The sequence below is a fragment of the Brassica napus genome, chromosome C9 (assembly GCF_020379485.1).
Source record: "Brassica napus cultivar Da-Ae chromosome C9, Da-Ae, whole genome shotgun sequence".
In the NCBI taxonomy this organism is placed as follows: domain Eukaryota; kingdom Viridiplantae; phylum Streptophyta; class Magnoliopsida; order Brassicales; family Brassicaceae; genus Brassica; species Brassica napus.
Genome location: NC_063452.1, coordinates 4,042,884 through 4,058,807, shown reverse-complemented (window position 1 = coordinate 4,058,807; position 15,924 = coordinate 4,042,884). Strand labels below are relative to the sequence as shown.

At 36.1% G+C, this 15,924-nt stretch overlaps 2 protein-coding genes across 2 annotated transcripts; one reads left to right on the top strand and one right to left on the bottom strand.

Moving 5' to 3' along the window:
* The first annotated feature begins 5,715 nt into the window (after window positions 1-5,715).
* On the top strand, window positions 5,716-6,857 carry BNAC09G04390D. The gene has a single exon (XM_013869141.3). The coding sequence runs from the start codon at window positions 5,827-5,829 to the stop codon at window positions 6,718-6,720; it is 894 nt and encodes a 297-aa protein (XP_013724595.2). The 5' UTR covers window positions 5,716-5,826; the 3' UTR covers window positions 6,721-6,857.
* Window positions 6,858-7,302: 445 nt separating this feature from the next.
* On the bottom strand, window positions 7,303-10,243 carry LOC106428471 (two-component response regulator-like APRR5). The gene is made up of 6 exons (XM_013869238.3): window positions 9,861-10,243; window positions 9,377-9,538; window positions 8,848-8,981; window positions 8,700-8,765; window positions 7,824-8,627; window positions 7,303-7,729 (listed from the first exon to the last, which is right to left on the bottom strand). The coding sequence occupies exons 1-6, from the start codon at window positions 10,096-10,098 to the stop codon at window positions 7,619-7,621; spliced, it is 1,515 nt and encodes a 504-aa protein (XP_013724692.2). The 5' UTR covers window positions 10,099-10,243; the 3' UTR covers window positions 7,303-7,618.
* Between the last annotated feature and the right edge of the window lie 5,681 nt (window positions 10,244-15,924).

The following is a 15,924-nucleotide window of genomic DNA, read 5'->3' as shown; positions in this document are numbered from 1 at the left end:
AAATTTTCGATACGACTTGTTTTATTGCTTTATGATAGTTTTATGATTGCTTTGGTGTTTTTAAATTTTGGTGTTCTGAAACTTTTATAAATGAAAGTTTAAAGTTTTATAAAGTCTCTAAGAAATGAAATCTTATTTATAGAAATAAATGACGAGATGAGCATACTCGTGGTGGATAGTGACACAAGTCATACAATACTTAGAGACAAAATATATTTCTTAAATCTCACAATGCAAAGTGCAAACGTACACACCATTGCAGGTGTAGCCGGCCTGATTGAAGGTCACGGCCAGGCGTATGTGTTGATGCCTAAGGGCACTCATCTAGAGATCAAAAATGTCTTGTATTCCCCAAGCTCTAAAAGAAGCTTATTGAGTTTCAAAGATATAAGATTGAACGGTTTCCATCTTGAAACATGGAAAGAAGGAAATAAAGAATTCCTTAACATAATTTCGATCACCAAAGGCTATAAAAGGATCCTAGAAACCTTACCTGCAATGTCTACTGGCCTATACTATGCAAAGGTCAGTATGATCGAGGCTAATGTCTGCGACAATTTCACCTTATGGCATAACCGGCTTGGCCATCCCGGTACTAACATGATGCGAAAGTTGATGATAAATTCACAAGGGCACACGTTCAAAGGAGTTGTCCCATACAATCTCACATGTGCAGCATGTGCACAAGGGAAACTCATAACCAGGCCATCACCAGCCAAAGTTAATAAAGAGATTATAAACTTTCTCGAAAGGATTCAGGGAGACATATGTGGACCAATACACCCACCAAGTGGGACGTTTAGATATTTCATGGTCTTGATTGATGCATCGACCTGATGGTCGCATGTATGTCTACTATCCACACGGAACTTGGCATTTGCACACCTGCTTGCTCAGATAATAAGTCTGAGAGCACACTTTCCAGACTTCCCTTTAAAGACTATACGTCTAGACAATGCTGGTGAGTTTACGTCCCAGACGTTTAATGACTATTGTATGTCCATGGCGGTAAGTGTAGAACACTCCGTGGCACATGTACATACACAGAACGGCTTGGCCGAAGCATTCATTAAACGTATCCAGCTGATAGCCAGACCATTGCTCATGCGGTCTCAGCTCCCGGTATCAGCATGGGGACATGCCATATTACATGCAGCAGAACTAATTCGCATCAGGCCATCTAGTGGGCATAGATATTCGCCATCCCAGTTACTCACGGGTCATGAGCCAGACGTGTCCCACATCAAAACATTTGGATGTGCCGTCTCCGTTCCAATTGCTCCACCACAGAGAACTAAAATGGGACCACAAAGGAGGATGGGAATATACGTAGGATATGACTCCCCAAGCATTATAAAGTATCTTGAGCCAACAACCGGTGATTTGTTTAAGGCCAGATACGCAGACTCACAGTTTGATGAGTCCACATATCCGATCTTAGGGGGAGATAACGGTCGGTTGAGCAAAGAAATCGAATGGTCTCGACCATCAATATCTTGGCAAGATCCTCGGACTAAAGAATGTGATATGGAAGTCAAAAAGATTATACATCTTCAAAAGCTAGCTAATCAACTGCCAGATTCATTTGCTGACCCAAATCGAGTGACAAAATCGTATATCCCGGCTTGTAATGCACCAATACGAATAGATGTCCAGAAGGGACAAGGTCAAGTGGCTACAGAGTGTAAACAACGTCTCAAACGTGGTAGACCTATTGGTTCCAAAGATAAACAGCCTCGGAAGTCCAAGAGAGGTGCTGGATCCGAGAGCATCAAGGAAACCGTCCAGAACATTAATGGACCGGCCGAGCCGACCCAGACGGTCGAGCCAAGTGAGCCGGCCATGCCAAATGATCCGACCGTTCCAAATGATGGGGTTCGGAACGCCGAACTTCATGGGACACAAGGGCCAGACAATCAAGAGATCTCTATAAACCATATAATGTCTGGAACGAAATGGAATAGAAATGATATCGACGTCGATAATATTTTTGCTTATAAAGTAGCACTTGAAATCATGGAAAAAGATGAGGATCTAGAACCCACGTCCATATATGAATGCATGCAAAGATCAGATTGGATCAAATGGAAAGAAGCTATAAACGTGGAGTTAGAATCATTAAAGAAAAGAGGCGTTTTTGGCCCTATAACCGTGACACCTAGATATGTCAAACCAGTGGGATACAAATGGGTCTTTGTGAGAAAGAGAAAGGAGAAAGGAGAAGTAGTGAGATACAAAGCACGGCTTGTAGCACAAGGATTCTCACAGAGACCAGGAATAGATTATGAGAAAATTTATTCCCCTGTGGTGGACGCAACTACATTACGATACTTGATCAGTCTGGCCGTGAAAGAGAAACTTGATATGCGCCTAATGGATGTAGTAACAGCGTATCTGTACGGTCCACTGGATAATGAAATTCATATGAGAGTTCTAGAGGGTATTGAGCTCAAAGATAAGAAAGGTTCTCGAGAACAGCATTGTATTAAGCTGAATAAAGCCTTGTACAGTTTGAAACAATCAGGTCGAATATGGTACAACAGATTATCAGAGTACCTAATGAAAGAGGGTTATAAGAACGATCCAATAAGTCCATGTATTTTTATAAAGAGATTTGACAGCAAGGGCTTCGTGATTATGTCTGTCTATGTGGACGACCTGAATGTAATTGGAACCCCTGGAGAGATTTCCCAAACGGTCGAATGTCTAAAGAAAGAATTCGAAATGAAAGACTTAGGAAAAACTAAGTTCTGTTTGGGACTGCAGTTTGAGTATGTGGATAATGAGATCCTTGTGCATCAAAAGACATATACATAAAAGATACTCAAGCAATTCAATATGGACAAGGCTCATTCCTTGTCAAGTCCTATGGTCGTAAGGTCCTTAGACCTAAATAAAGACCCATTCGGACCAAAGAGGTCGGACGAGGAAATGCTCGGGCCGGAAATGCCCTACCTAAGTGCCATTGGAGCCTTAATGTATTTGGCTAGTCATACTAGACCGGACATCACTTTTGCCGTGAGTTTACTGTCTAGATTCAGTTCATGTCCAACACTTAGGCACTGGAACGGAATAAAACATATGTTCAGATATCTGCAAGGAACAACCGATCTCGGATTGTTCTATATGAGCCGACCAGGAGATAGCTTGGCCGGGTATGCAGATGCTGGGTACTTATCTGACCCACACAATACTAGATCTCAGACAGGTTATATGTTTATACACAGTGGGGCTGCAGTAAGTTGGCGGTCCACAAAACAAACCTTAGTGGCAACATCATCTAATCATGCCGAGATCATAGCCATGTATGAAGCAAGCCGAGAGCTTGTGTGGTTGAGGAACATGACCGGCCATATCCTAAGGGAGAGTGGCCTGGCCGTGGGAAAGGAAAAGGAAGAACCAACGATCATCTATGAGGATAATGCAGCTTGTATAGCTCAGCTCAAAGATGGATACGTTAAGGGAGATAGAACGAAACACATCTTGCCCAAATTCTTTTTCACCCACGGCCTGCAGAAGGCTAAAGAAGTTCAAGTGGTTCAAGTTCGATCCAATGACAATTCAGCCGATCTGTTCACCAAGTCTCTGCCAACCTCAACGTTCAGGAAGATGGTTCATCAGATAGGAATGCGCCAGTTGAAGGATCTTCAGTGATGCCTTCATCAGGGGGAGTGTCATGTGTTGTACTCTTTTTCCTGTCTACGGTTTCCATTTTTTCCCACCTTGGGTTTTTGGTTTTCCTAGAGAGGTTTTAATGAGGCAACGTCGTGCATGATACAAACCCATATGGTTATAGCATCCAAGGGGGAGTGTTATAAATCATTATGTGGATGGCCCATAACCAATGACCAAGATAAGGCCCAATCCGTGGCCAAAGGAGGAGAGAGAGAGAGGCGGTCGTCCGAGGAGAGAAAGACGGTCGGTTTAGACCGTCTTAGATTTAGGACGTTTTTCTTTTCTCTGTTTTAGATCTTTTCCTATTTCATGTTGTATTAGGTTTTGGATAATTTCTTTTTCCTATACTTTGTAATTCATATATAAGGAACCTCTAATGATCATTAATAATACACAGACAGATATATGGAAATAAAAGGAAATTGGTTAAAATTTAAATGGATACTATTATATTTTGTTTCCCAAAAATATGGATCACAAGATATATCTAAACGAACATTTTGTTGATCTATTATTAAAAGAAACTATACATAAAGGATACTATCGTAACAAATGAACATTTGTATTGGTAAAATAAATATTCTTATTCATTTAACCTAATTTATAATTTACATCCCTCAAAAATTTATATAAACACAATATTTTTCTCATAAATTACATATTATAAATTTTAGGGAAATGTCTATAAGATAACATAAAATATTTAATTTCTAGAAAAACTAATTGGATCGACCATGTGAAAATTAAAATTTATATAAAAAGCATATCATTGACAAAGTTTTAACACTTAGTATGGTGTTGACCGACAAAAATATATATGTTTATGCCATTATTTTATTTTTCTAAACCAAATAGAAATGATATGATTTTTTTATAAAAGTGATAAAATACAAGCAATAGTAAAAAAAACAAATTTATTTATCATTACATGCCTCTTCTAACCGAATGAATTTGGGTTAAGATTGAAGACTTTTGTGTTGTCGCTGAACATTTAGACGAAAAACATGACGATTACAGATATTTTATTATTCAGCTTAATATATCTAATATTATCTAAAAAATTAATACATAGACTGTTATATTTTTCCGCTTATTTTTAATTAATATTTACAATATATAAGATATGCTCTCATATATATTTTATTTTGCAGTTAAACTAAAAATGATTTGTTCATATGTTCACAATTTCATTTAAGATATTTTACATATTCTATTTAATTAACATTAAAATGTTTTATTATATATAGAATCAATTAATATTATTTCCTTGCTTTAATAAATAGCTTTACACTAATAAACAATTAATTGTATGCACAACGTAAATAAACAATTAATTTTCATGTACAATAAATTATTATTAGTTAGTTTGATCATTTGTCAATACCATTTCTTCATTATTAATAATTTTGGTAATTTGTCAACACCATTTCTTCATCGTTGTTGTTATATTTATCTATATCAATTTTTTTTACTAATGAGTTTAATGTCATTTCCTTAGAAAGATTTTGAAAAATTACTGTTCTTTTTCGGGCAACATATTTCACTTTTTTTTCCTTTTCAATGAGATTATTATATAATTTAATATTTTAGTTTCTTTTATCCAAAACACTTAATTTACAAAGTTTTATATTTCAGAAAATTAAAATATTTTCATAAAAATAAATTGTTAAAAATGTTTTATCACCGATTTGATTAAAACTTTATCAATGATTTTACACCAAAAAGTTTGGATTTGAATCTCAAAATGTGATTTACTAATAACTATGTAAATTTATAGAGATAAAATTTACAAAAAAAATTAAAATAGTTCGAATAAAATTATAAAGTTTAGATCTTCGTAAGATAATAAAAATGGCATAAACACGAAGATTTATAAAACAGATATAGTTATAAATTATTAAAACTATTTATATAATAGTAAGTTTCATAATATGTAACAATATAATAAATTAATGTTTAAAATATTTTTCAGAAAATTAAATAAATTCGAATCGTCTTTTTGACCATTATTACAATCTCCCCCTCATATATATTTATCCGGTCATAGAAAATTCTAAAATAAATTCAATAGAAGATTGGTGATATGCGCCCTCTCTGCGGTTAGAGAATGAGCCACGATTGTTAATTCGGTGGGCCTTTTAAGTCATTGACATGTTCCTCGGCCCATCTCCACCGCACACGCCTCCCCGAAACCGCCGTAACAACCACAGACCTCCTCACGCAACCGTCTCTTCCGCCCTTCCTGACCTCTTCCTCGCAGCGTTCTCTCTCCTCTTCCTCTGGTCTTCCCCCAAACCTCTCGTCTCCCTCCCTCCCAACAGACTCTCCTTCCCTCTAACTCCTCGCCGCCGATCCACCACCTCCATGTCCCGCCGATCTCCTCCCTCTCCTCCGCCGCCGCCGCAGCGCTTCGCCAACGCTCAGTCTCTCTCCGATTGGCTCGAGTCGAGACTGCCTTCAGACTCGTTCGCCGCATGGGGAGTCAAACCGGGGACCAAGAACGTCCACAACCTCTGGCTTGAGCTCTCCGACGGCGAGACCTCTCTCGCGGACTCCACCCCTCCGGTACGCACCGTCAACGTCGTCACGGTCCGTGTGATCGGAGAAGACGGTAATGTCCTCGTGGAGTCTCACCAGGAGTTATCCGACGGGAGCGTGCGCGAGAGGTTTCGTCCTTTGTCGGAGAAGATGAAGCCCGAGGAGACTCCCGACGAAGCTGTCTTTCGAGCTATTAAAGAAGAGCTCGGGTCTATCTTTAAAAGCGAAAACGACGTCGGAGAGAGGATCAAGATTCTTCCCGGGACTTACAGTAGAAGAGTGGAGGAAAGGAACTCGCTTTCATACCCGGGACTACCCGCGCGTTACGCTTTGCACTCGGTGGATGCGACGGTGCGGGGTCTACCGGAGGAAGATTTCTGCACGGAGGAGAAAGAGTACGGCGGTGAGTCAAAGGAAGACTCGGAGGAAACACGAGCTGTCGGAAAAGCTGTGACGGTGAAGCGGCATTACTGGAAATGGGTTAGTCCTAGTTCGGTTCGAGCCTAAAACTCAAAACAGCTTTCACTTCAGATTGTCTTTATTACAGCGTTTCATCAGTCACAATGAATGATCAAGAGCCATGTAGAGAGTTACATTACTTGCAACACATTTATAATAATATTCATATGGCATATTTAGTCTCAGCTTAATCTTCTTCTTAGCTTGGCTTCGTTTGTTGTACAGTGTAACTTGATTACTGCTTCTTAGCTTGGCTTCGTTCATTGTGTTGTGCTCTAGACTTCTTTATTAGTGTTTAGTCAGTCTTTATAAACTCTTGTTGCATAAATACATAGAAAGTATCAACGATAGAGAAAGACAGTAGTTACGTTTATGTTTTTTTATTGAGGATTATTGATTATACGGACGTTTAGATCGATTTTTTAATGTGAAATCCTTTTAAAAATTGTTTTAAAAATCATTTCTTTTGAGTTCGATTTGCAGTAAGCGTCTAAACCAATTTTTAGAACTCTGGAAGTCTGGAAAGTATAGAACAAAGCCTCGAAATGCTCTTTTGTGTGTTATACATCCACCATATGTCTAAAGTAGATTACTAACTAAACTCATCAACAAAGCTCTAACACGCTAATGTACACACAAATAGTGTCACTACCACCATATGTAAATTACATATGTAAAGTAGACTACTAACTAAACTCAACAACATAGCTGCATACACACTGTCACCACCATATGTTATTACATATCTAAAGTAGATTACTAACTAAACTCAACAACTAAGCTCCAAAGCTGAATGCCACAATGTATACACAAAAGTCTCACCAACTACGTTGGTGGAGAGTAGCACAAGAGCAGCTCTTGAATGGGAGAAAATAAAAGTCCCCTAGTTGATACAAAATTGAACCTGTGTTGATATATACTAATAAATATCTATCAAGTTGTTGGATCATTGTGGAGCTGCTTGTGTTGATGTCTCAGTGGACTGGACTTGACGAACGAACTGCCCTTTAATTCTCGGCCGTTGCTCTGCCAGTTTCTTCCTGCTCTCATAACGAACCTATGCAGAAGTCATTACAAAAGGTTTTAAAAACCGTTAGAACCATCCCTCTTAACAAAGCCCTTATGTGTGTTGTCATGAGTTTGAACATCACCTTTTTATCAAAACACCTGTCCTTGCGCTTCATCCTAAACTTGTTTAAAGCAGCTTCCCTAAGAGATTGCTGAGTCTTCCCTACAGAGGACGAGTACCCTTCTTCATTCTTCTTCTCCACAAGCTGCTGATGAAGATGATGATAATCAATGTAGCTGGTAGTGCAGTGGTTCCCTATTGTGCTATGTTCGGTTGCAGAAGAGACGTGTCTTCTCTCCTCTACATCCTGCTCTTGCAAACCCTCAGGTTTATTACCGTTGTATGGGTGAAACATGGAACTGTACTCATGCGGGCTAATGGAGCTAGGGCTTGGAGACAATGAAGCAGGAGTTGTGTTAGGACTTGTGAACTGTATACTCTTGATGGGAACTCGCGTTGGGTAAGAACCTTGTCCTGGCCAAGAAGGTGAGTCAGCACTATTGTAAAAGCTGGCCTCGTTTCTTCTAGGAGCACTTGGTGGCGGTTCAGATGAATTGTATTGATTGGTTACCACAATGTTATCATCTTCACTTGCCGCAACATTCTTTCTCTGGTTGGGAACCAAGGGAGATACCGAGCATTGTGTCTGCAGCGGCTTGTGAACATACCTTGTGAAAGCAGAGCCACTAGAAGGATGAAGAGAGGGCTTGTCTCCAGAAGATTGGTTTGGTCTTCTCAGGGAGAGATCAAGCTCTATCCTAACACTTTCTTCTCTGTTGTGTTGTCCGTTTCTTGTAAACGAAGCTCCGATGAAGTCAATGGCTTCTTTAGTTGAATCCTCAACGTCTGCGCTCTCTCCTTCCATCTCTGGTCTTGTACATGAGCTCTACAATAACAAAAGTTATAGAAACAAACACTAAGGAACAGAATCAAACTACACTTGTGAAGAGAATCTAACCTGAGCACCCTCAGGTTTCTGGTGGCTGACACTCTCATCAAGTGGAAAGCTACCAGGAGAAAGTGACTGCCAAGAAGATTCAAGAACTCAATTATAGATTGCTCAGGGAGACAAAAAAAAGGTTAAAAAAGATTGGAATGGAACATACACTTTGTCTTCTTCTCCAGACATGTTGCCAGAGATTTCTCAGCTCATTCCTTCTCAATGGCTTAACAAGATAGTCAGCAGCACCTTTCAACATGCACTTGTACACAGTATTCACCGAGTCCTGTGCCGACATCACTGAAACAAACAATCCAAGAACATGTTAATGAGCTGAAATCATGGTTCTAAAAACCGGTCCAGGCGCTAGGCGGTACACAATTTTCTTAAAATCCGATTTATATATTTTCAATCGGTTTAAACCGTTATAAATCGGTTGAAATCGATTTAAACTCTTAAATGTCTTCAATCAGTTTAAATCGTTATAAATTGGTTAAAATTAGTTGAAATTGATTTAAATTAGTTTAAATCTGTTAAATTAAGCAATAAAATTAATAAAAATCCACAAATCTGTTTAATTTCTTTTATTAATTTTATAATTAAAGTCAAAATATAAAATAACTTACGTAATATATGTAAAAATTAAATTATTTCAAAATGGTGGAAACGCAGGAGCTATATAAATGTACACATACTTATGATAGGGATGTTCTTGCAGATGTCATGCTCCATGATAAGTGTAAGAAGAGCGTATCCAGATATTGAAGGAAGATCAACCTCTGTGAGTATCAGATCGACGCTCTCGGGGTTTCCTTTTAGCACCTCCCAAGCTTTCAAGCCATCAGGTACAGCAGCAACTGTGAAGACACGACATAGTAAACAAAACGAACCACATTAATACATTAAGAAGCTGAGACTAAAAGGAAACATTCTTATTGGAAAAAAAAAAAAACTAATCTGAAATTAAAAGGAAAATACTTTCACATGCTAATCAGTTCCACATTAAACCATTAAGCTGAGATTAAAAGAAAACATTTTTATTAGAAATAAACTAATCTTGCGATTAAAAGGAAAAGACTTTTACATTCTAATCAGTTTTACAGTTACAAATTTTCAGACAACATAGATTCCGACAAAACAGTCGAGGTTCAGACAGAAGCCAGTGAAATAAGAACTGACCTCTGTAACTGCATTTCCTGAGGAGAGCAGAAATAATCTGTCTGGTGGAATCGTCTGCTTCTACGAGCAAAACTCTCAACGCGATTTTAGGGAGAAACCTCTCCCACTTCACCAAACCATCGCCCCCCTCTGCGGCATCCTTCCTCTGCACTCTCCGCCGCGCTGACTTCCCTCCGACAGCCTCAGCTGCTTTCTCCACCACCGTCACCTCAACAACTTCGTCGCTCATTTCTCGCATCTCACAGTCAAACCAAAGCAGATTGAAGTTCCAGAAAGAATAAGAAAGAGATAGTTGAAAGGGGGAAAGATAAAAAGAGGGAAAAAAACTTATGCTCTGTTGAATGTTTCAACGGCTGAGATTAGAGTAGCGCGGACAACCGATCGTGATCCAACGGTTACGAAGCTAGTAAAAGGATACGAAAAATATCTAGTAGAGTTGGCTGACGTGGACTACGTATGCCACATCAGCAAATACTTTTCGAGACAAAGAGATCTTACACCGAATAACATTTTTAATAGGTGTGGTGGCTAGGGCGTTGATTACTCCGTGGTTCATGTTTAAAGTTGGATTTTAGTTTATGCATAATCCAAAATATTTATCGCAATATATTGATTCGTCCATATTCATCATGTTGAAATGTTACTGAATTAAGCTTATTTTATTAGCTTAATTAATAGATCGTTGAGCATTGAAGCTTTCACTTATGCTTATGATTGACTTGACAGATGCTTATTATTGCCAAACAACTACTGGTATTCTTATGCAGTAAATCAGTAATCACATGTTTTAGTGATCAAATAGGCTCATAAAAAACCCTACTCGTGACTTTAGGATAAAATCATGTTAAGAAAATATCTAATGCAAGTGGCAAACAAGTATCTTATGCATTTATTTTTAAAAATTATTTTTATTTTTATTACATATGAGTTGATTTATTTCTAATATTTCAGAAATGATACTTTTAATTAGCATAAGAACAAATTATATGGTATTTTTATTTTGGCCACGAATTAATAGTATTTAATTTGATAAAATATTTCATCTGTGTAAAAATATATGTTATTTGAAGAGTTTTTATTTTTCAAAATACATGATTTTGATATTTTATATTAATTTTAGTTTTATTAAAAATTATGTAACTAATAATATTTTATAATTCTTTTGATGAATAATTAAATTAGTTTTAATTTATATTTTAATGTTATTTTAAAATAAAAGTGTACTTATTCTGTTTATAAAAGTTAAATTTTTTTAGAGTTTATTTTTATTCCACAAAAATAATTTTTTTATATTTTTAAAATATTTTTGTATATTTTCGAAAAACATTAATTATGAATATTTGAATTGATTAAATTTTATTGATGAATATTTATTAGAAATTGTATTGAAAAATAATATTTATTATAAAGTGTATTGTAAATGTAGGGACCATGTGAGGAGTTTAAAATTATTTCCGCGGCTAGATATTTTAGGAGGGATTAGGCAACGAGACGCTTGGTTACACCTTGTGGTCTTGGTGGATAAGAATAAGACACGTGTATGGTGGTAACCCGACACAACCTTTCACCATTGATGGTTGCTATCAGAGCCAAAATATCTAATTGTTTCCATCTCTTCACTCGCCGTGCGTCTGGTTGATAAACAATACTTGCTCTCTCTCCACTGACCTTCCTCCTTAAACCACCAGTTTAGTTTTGATTTTCTTTCTTTATTAGTGACCACTGACCAATACTCTACTTTTTCTTTCCTAATTAAACTTCTTCAAACCTCATTATAGACGCTTGTTTAGTGGTCTTGCTAGAACCGACAGCTGAACGGCCACAAAATAATAATTTCTCCGTTTCAATATATACCGTACTTTTTACAAATGTTGTATTCACAATATAGAGTATTTTCATAATTCTAGAAATTGTAGTTTTATTAACTACATTGTATTATTTTAATTGTATTTAAACAAAGTGATTTTAAATTACATTTTTCAATGATATTTTTCAAAAAATTTAATTTATTAATATATGTGCATTGAGATAGAAATCATATAATATAAAGTAGAAAGAGAGTATAACAATACATACACACCGAAACAAATGAATTTGATCATTTTGGTTTGGTTATAAACTTATAATTGTTTCTTTTTTTTTTTGCTAAACCAGTTATAATTGTTGCTATGTTGTTAATACTAGTAACTAATGAATGTAACAGATGATTGGTCCACCCCCTGGCATTAGTCGGAAGGTATTTTAAACTCGGGTTAGGCAGTGTGGTACGCTTTCGGGCTAATCCACTCTGTAGCACTAAGTGCGGGGCCGACCAGATCAGCCGATAGGATTTATCAAAAAAAAAAATATGAATGTAACAAGCAATTCAGCGATGTATTTTAAATTATTTTAAAGAAAAGCCTTTTATTTATACTATACATGTGTAACATACGAGAAATACAAAATAAAGATAATCCCACTCTAAGCCATGAAGAACAATATGCAAAAGTCAATTGGGGTCTTGTGGAGAACCAGTGAACTAGCCCCTCGTCCAATCCGCTAACTCCAAATCTTTGTATCGAAAAGAATATATCATCTCTATAAGCTTGGTCAGTTGAGTAGTTGTTAGTGGTTAGTCGAGTAGCTATTGATGGTTGTTCTCCATGTCACTTACCATTTTTTTTCCTTCTAAATACTATGAAATATGGATTGCAACGTATATCTTAGTGTGGGAGTTTACTCTGTGTTGAATCTGTACAGGGGAGATAATGTCTTGCCACTTCGTCATGTATTGAGGTTTGGCTGTCAAAATTTGATCGCCATAATCTATGGAGTGTTGCTGAAGTTTGTCGTTGACTTATTAACCATCGGTAATGCATGGGACAACTTTTTTTAATATCTTTTATAAAATCAACGACACAAAATTATCACATAATAAAGTGCTATGACTTTGGTTGGACGATAACGCAGCGAGTGAAGTGTGGTGGATGGAGTGAGTAATGACTTTTGGTTAAGGAATAAAAATCTAACGATATTTGGACGAACAGATACTTACACGAACACGCCCCATCCTTTTTCAAACAGATACTTTTCTTCTTGTCTGTGATATTTTTCATCGTTCTCTTTTTTTTTGTGTTTAAACAAAACTTTGATATATCTTTTTCGTTTCTTTAAAGTCTGTAGGATATTTTTCTCCTTTTCTTTTAGGCTAGTTTAGATATTTCTAAGTCGTATCATATGGTTATTGGCTGGTCATTTATAAACTAATAAGATATTAATGTTGTTCAAACATCCACTTGTGACAATCTAGACCAAGCGATAAAGAAGTGTGACCAATGATTTTAAGTAGATGGGGGATAGCGATATTATGGTTGATAAAAGATCTGCAAACCTATCTAGCTAACCTATGTAAGAACAATGTTAGACCGATGTTTTTAGGGTTTTCCGTTTTAGGGCCAACATCACCTGGTTTCTGTTATTAGTGTGATAATATTCATTTGCAATAGAAGAATAGTTTTGAAAAGCGTAGAAGTGTAGTTATAAAATTGTAGAATTAGAAAGAGTTAAAGAAATCTTATAGCAAAAAAAAAAGAGAGTTAAAGAGATATGCCCAAAGTTTCGATGTCCCATATGAGAGAGTAGTACCAATGTAACATTTGAGAACTAGTGATGTGCGGTGATTGAAAACCGGAGATGTCTAGATATGTGGATGAGATTATATTTCACCGAAGGATCATTAAAAGTGACAATTGAGCAATATCATGAATATCATGTGTCCGGACGAGGTAGTCCAAGTGGCAGGACGGACCTGTGGTGGCAACCACCATCCGGGTTCGATTCCCTCCCCATGCGGAAACTACCCTGCCTCTTCTGGACACCAAAGCGGTACTGGGTTCGATCCAGCCCAGGTAAAACCTTCCCGGGTGAAGTGGACCGCTGCCTGACCGGACCCAGGGGAATGACCCGCGAAACGGAGAACCCCTGGATTATCAAAAAAAAAAAAAAAAAAAAAAACAATATCATGTGGCATCTTCTTTTAAGCTCGTCTGAGCCCAGATTTAAGGTAGTTGCCAGAAGTTGATGCATATCCGTCTACTGTTAAGTTGGTGAGTTATCGTTTGCAGTTATGGATATTATATTTGTAACTCCATAATGTTTGAGCTATATTAACAAGCATCCAAATGTTTGAGACTCCTTGAGTAATAGATTACTACGTTAACACCAGCGCCTAGCGCATAATGAACATTATATATAAAAGTTATTTTATGTATTATATATTTTTACATATTATAAAATAATAAATATATATTGAATAATCAAAGATCAGTAACTATTATATATACAATTAAATTGGTACGAACATATAAATCAATTTTATTAATCTAAACAATATTTTTTTATTTGATAGGATATGTAGTTAAATTTAAATGATATTAACATACATAGTATATTTTTAATATTAATGCTTATTAAATGATATTTTCTACTTATACAGTGTTTTGATCATTTGTATCTTTAATAGCTAAAACTTTAAATTACTGATAATTTATAATTTTTTTAAAAAGTAAAGTTGTCATTTCTCGTTCCAAGCTTTTATCAAAAAAAGTGTTCAAAGTAAAATAATTAATTAAATTAGAATTTTTATTTATATGATTTTGAAATCATTTTTATTTTGTCATAAAAAAAATTTAAACTATGAATCACAAAATTTGAATGTGAGACTTTTAACAGTTTTAGTAATTTATAGTCGTTTTTAAAAACTCAAAATATAACATATACACAAAAAATCTAAATTTTTATTATATGGTTATTGTGATGTTTAATTTATTTTAATATTTTAAAATTAAGCAAATATGATAGATGATACACTAATTTTTATCAAATATTCAAAATCATTCATTGCCATATTTAAGGAAATAATAAAGAACATTAATAATGAATTTATGGTTAGCTTAATAAAAAACTTATTATATAATTAGATAGACCAATTTATTTTTCTAATGATTCTAAGAATCAACCTAGTTAATGCTTTCGCCGTTTCTTCACTATCTATGTCTTTTTTCCACAGCCACCACGGTTAATGCTTCTTCCACAGACATTGCAGTCACCATTTCTTCTAACACCGCCGCCGTCGCTATTTCTTCTATCACCGCCGCCGTCGCTGGTTCTTCTAACACCGCTGCCGTCGCCGTTTCTTCTATGACCGCCACCGTAGCTGTTTCTTCTATGACCACCACTGTCGCCGTTTCTTCTAGCATGCCACGTCGCCGATTCTTTGATGGCTACCACCGTCGTTATTTTACCAACCACCGCCACCAAACCAGTAGATTCTTTCATAGCCGTTGTAAATTTAGGTCTACTAAATATTTTTATTTACAAATTTTTATGTAATAATGTTATATTATTCTAATTTATTTATACTATTTAATTTTTTGCCAAAAATTTATACTATTTCATTATTTTTGCATTTATTTTTTTTTAATTAAATTTTTACAAATTGTAGGAACGACATTGGTAACTACCGACAATTGATACCGATGAATTTTCCAAGAACGCGTTTTCTCGGTAATTTCCGTCAAGGTGCCGACTACCTGTTATTTCCAAGACCCAAACTCCGACGTATTGACATTTCTCGGAAAAATCTCGGAGACGAGGTCTTCGGACGACCTTCCGACAAATTCCAGCGTCTGTATAAAGCTCTCTTTCTTGTAGTGACTTCGGACAAAACATAACAGTTGTCCACTCATCTTTACAAATCCCATTCAACCAAAGGAGCTCAACAAGTTGAAAGAGAGACGTAAGATGCTCAGCAAATTGGAGTGTGTGGTCAGGGCTTCGAATTCATGCAACTTTGTGTAGTTGTATTCAAATTCGAATGATTTTACTATGTAGTAGACTCTACTTAGCACATGGAGAAAAAAAAATTTCTTTTTTTTTTATTATACGAAACATTACAAGCTATGACTAACGTCATACAGTTTTTTAAAAAGCTTTTACAAAATAAAGGGAACATATACTGAACCATAAATCAATCAAATCTCTCAATATGATTGATCACTTAAGTAGTTGGAGCCGATACAACTTA

Excerpts from the sequence above, each read along its gene's own strand:
- BNAC09G04390D (XM_013869141.3), top strand. The coding sequence starts at position 5,827 with ATGTTCCTCGGCCCATCTCCACCGCACACGCCTCCCCGAAACCGCCGT.
- LOC106428471 (XM_013869238.3), bottom strand. The coding sequence starts at position 10,098 with ATGCGAGAAATGAGCGACGAAGTTGTTGAGGTGACGGTGGTGGAGAAA. Across the intron at positions 8,766-8,847 it reads TCTGGAGAAGAAGACAAAGT|TCACTTTCTCCTGGTAGCTT; the intron begins GTATGTTCCATT and ends TCTTCTTGGCAG. Across the intron at positions 8,628-8,699 it reads AGAAACCTGAGGGTGCTCAG|AGCTCATGTACAAGACCAGA; the intron begins GTTAGATTCTCT and ends TTGTTATTGTAG.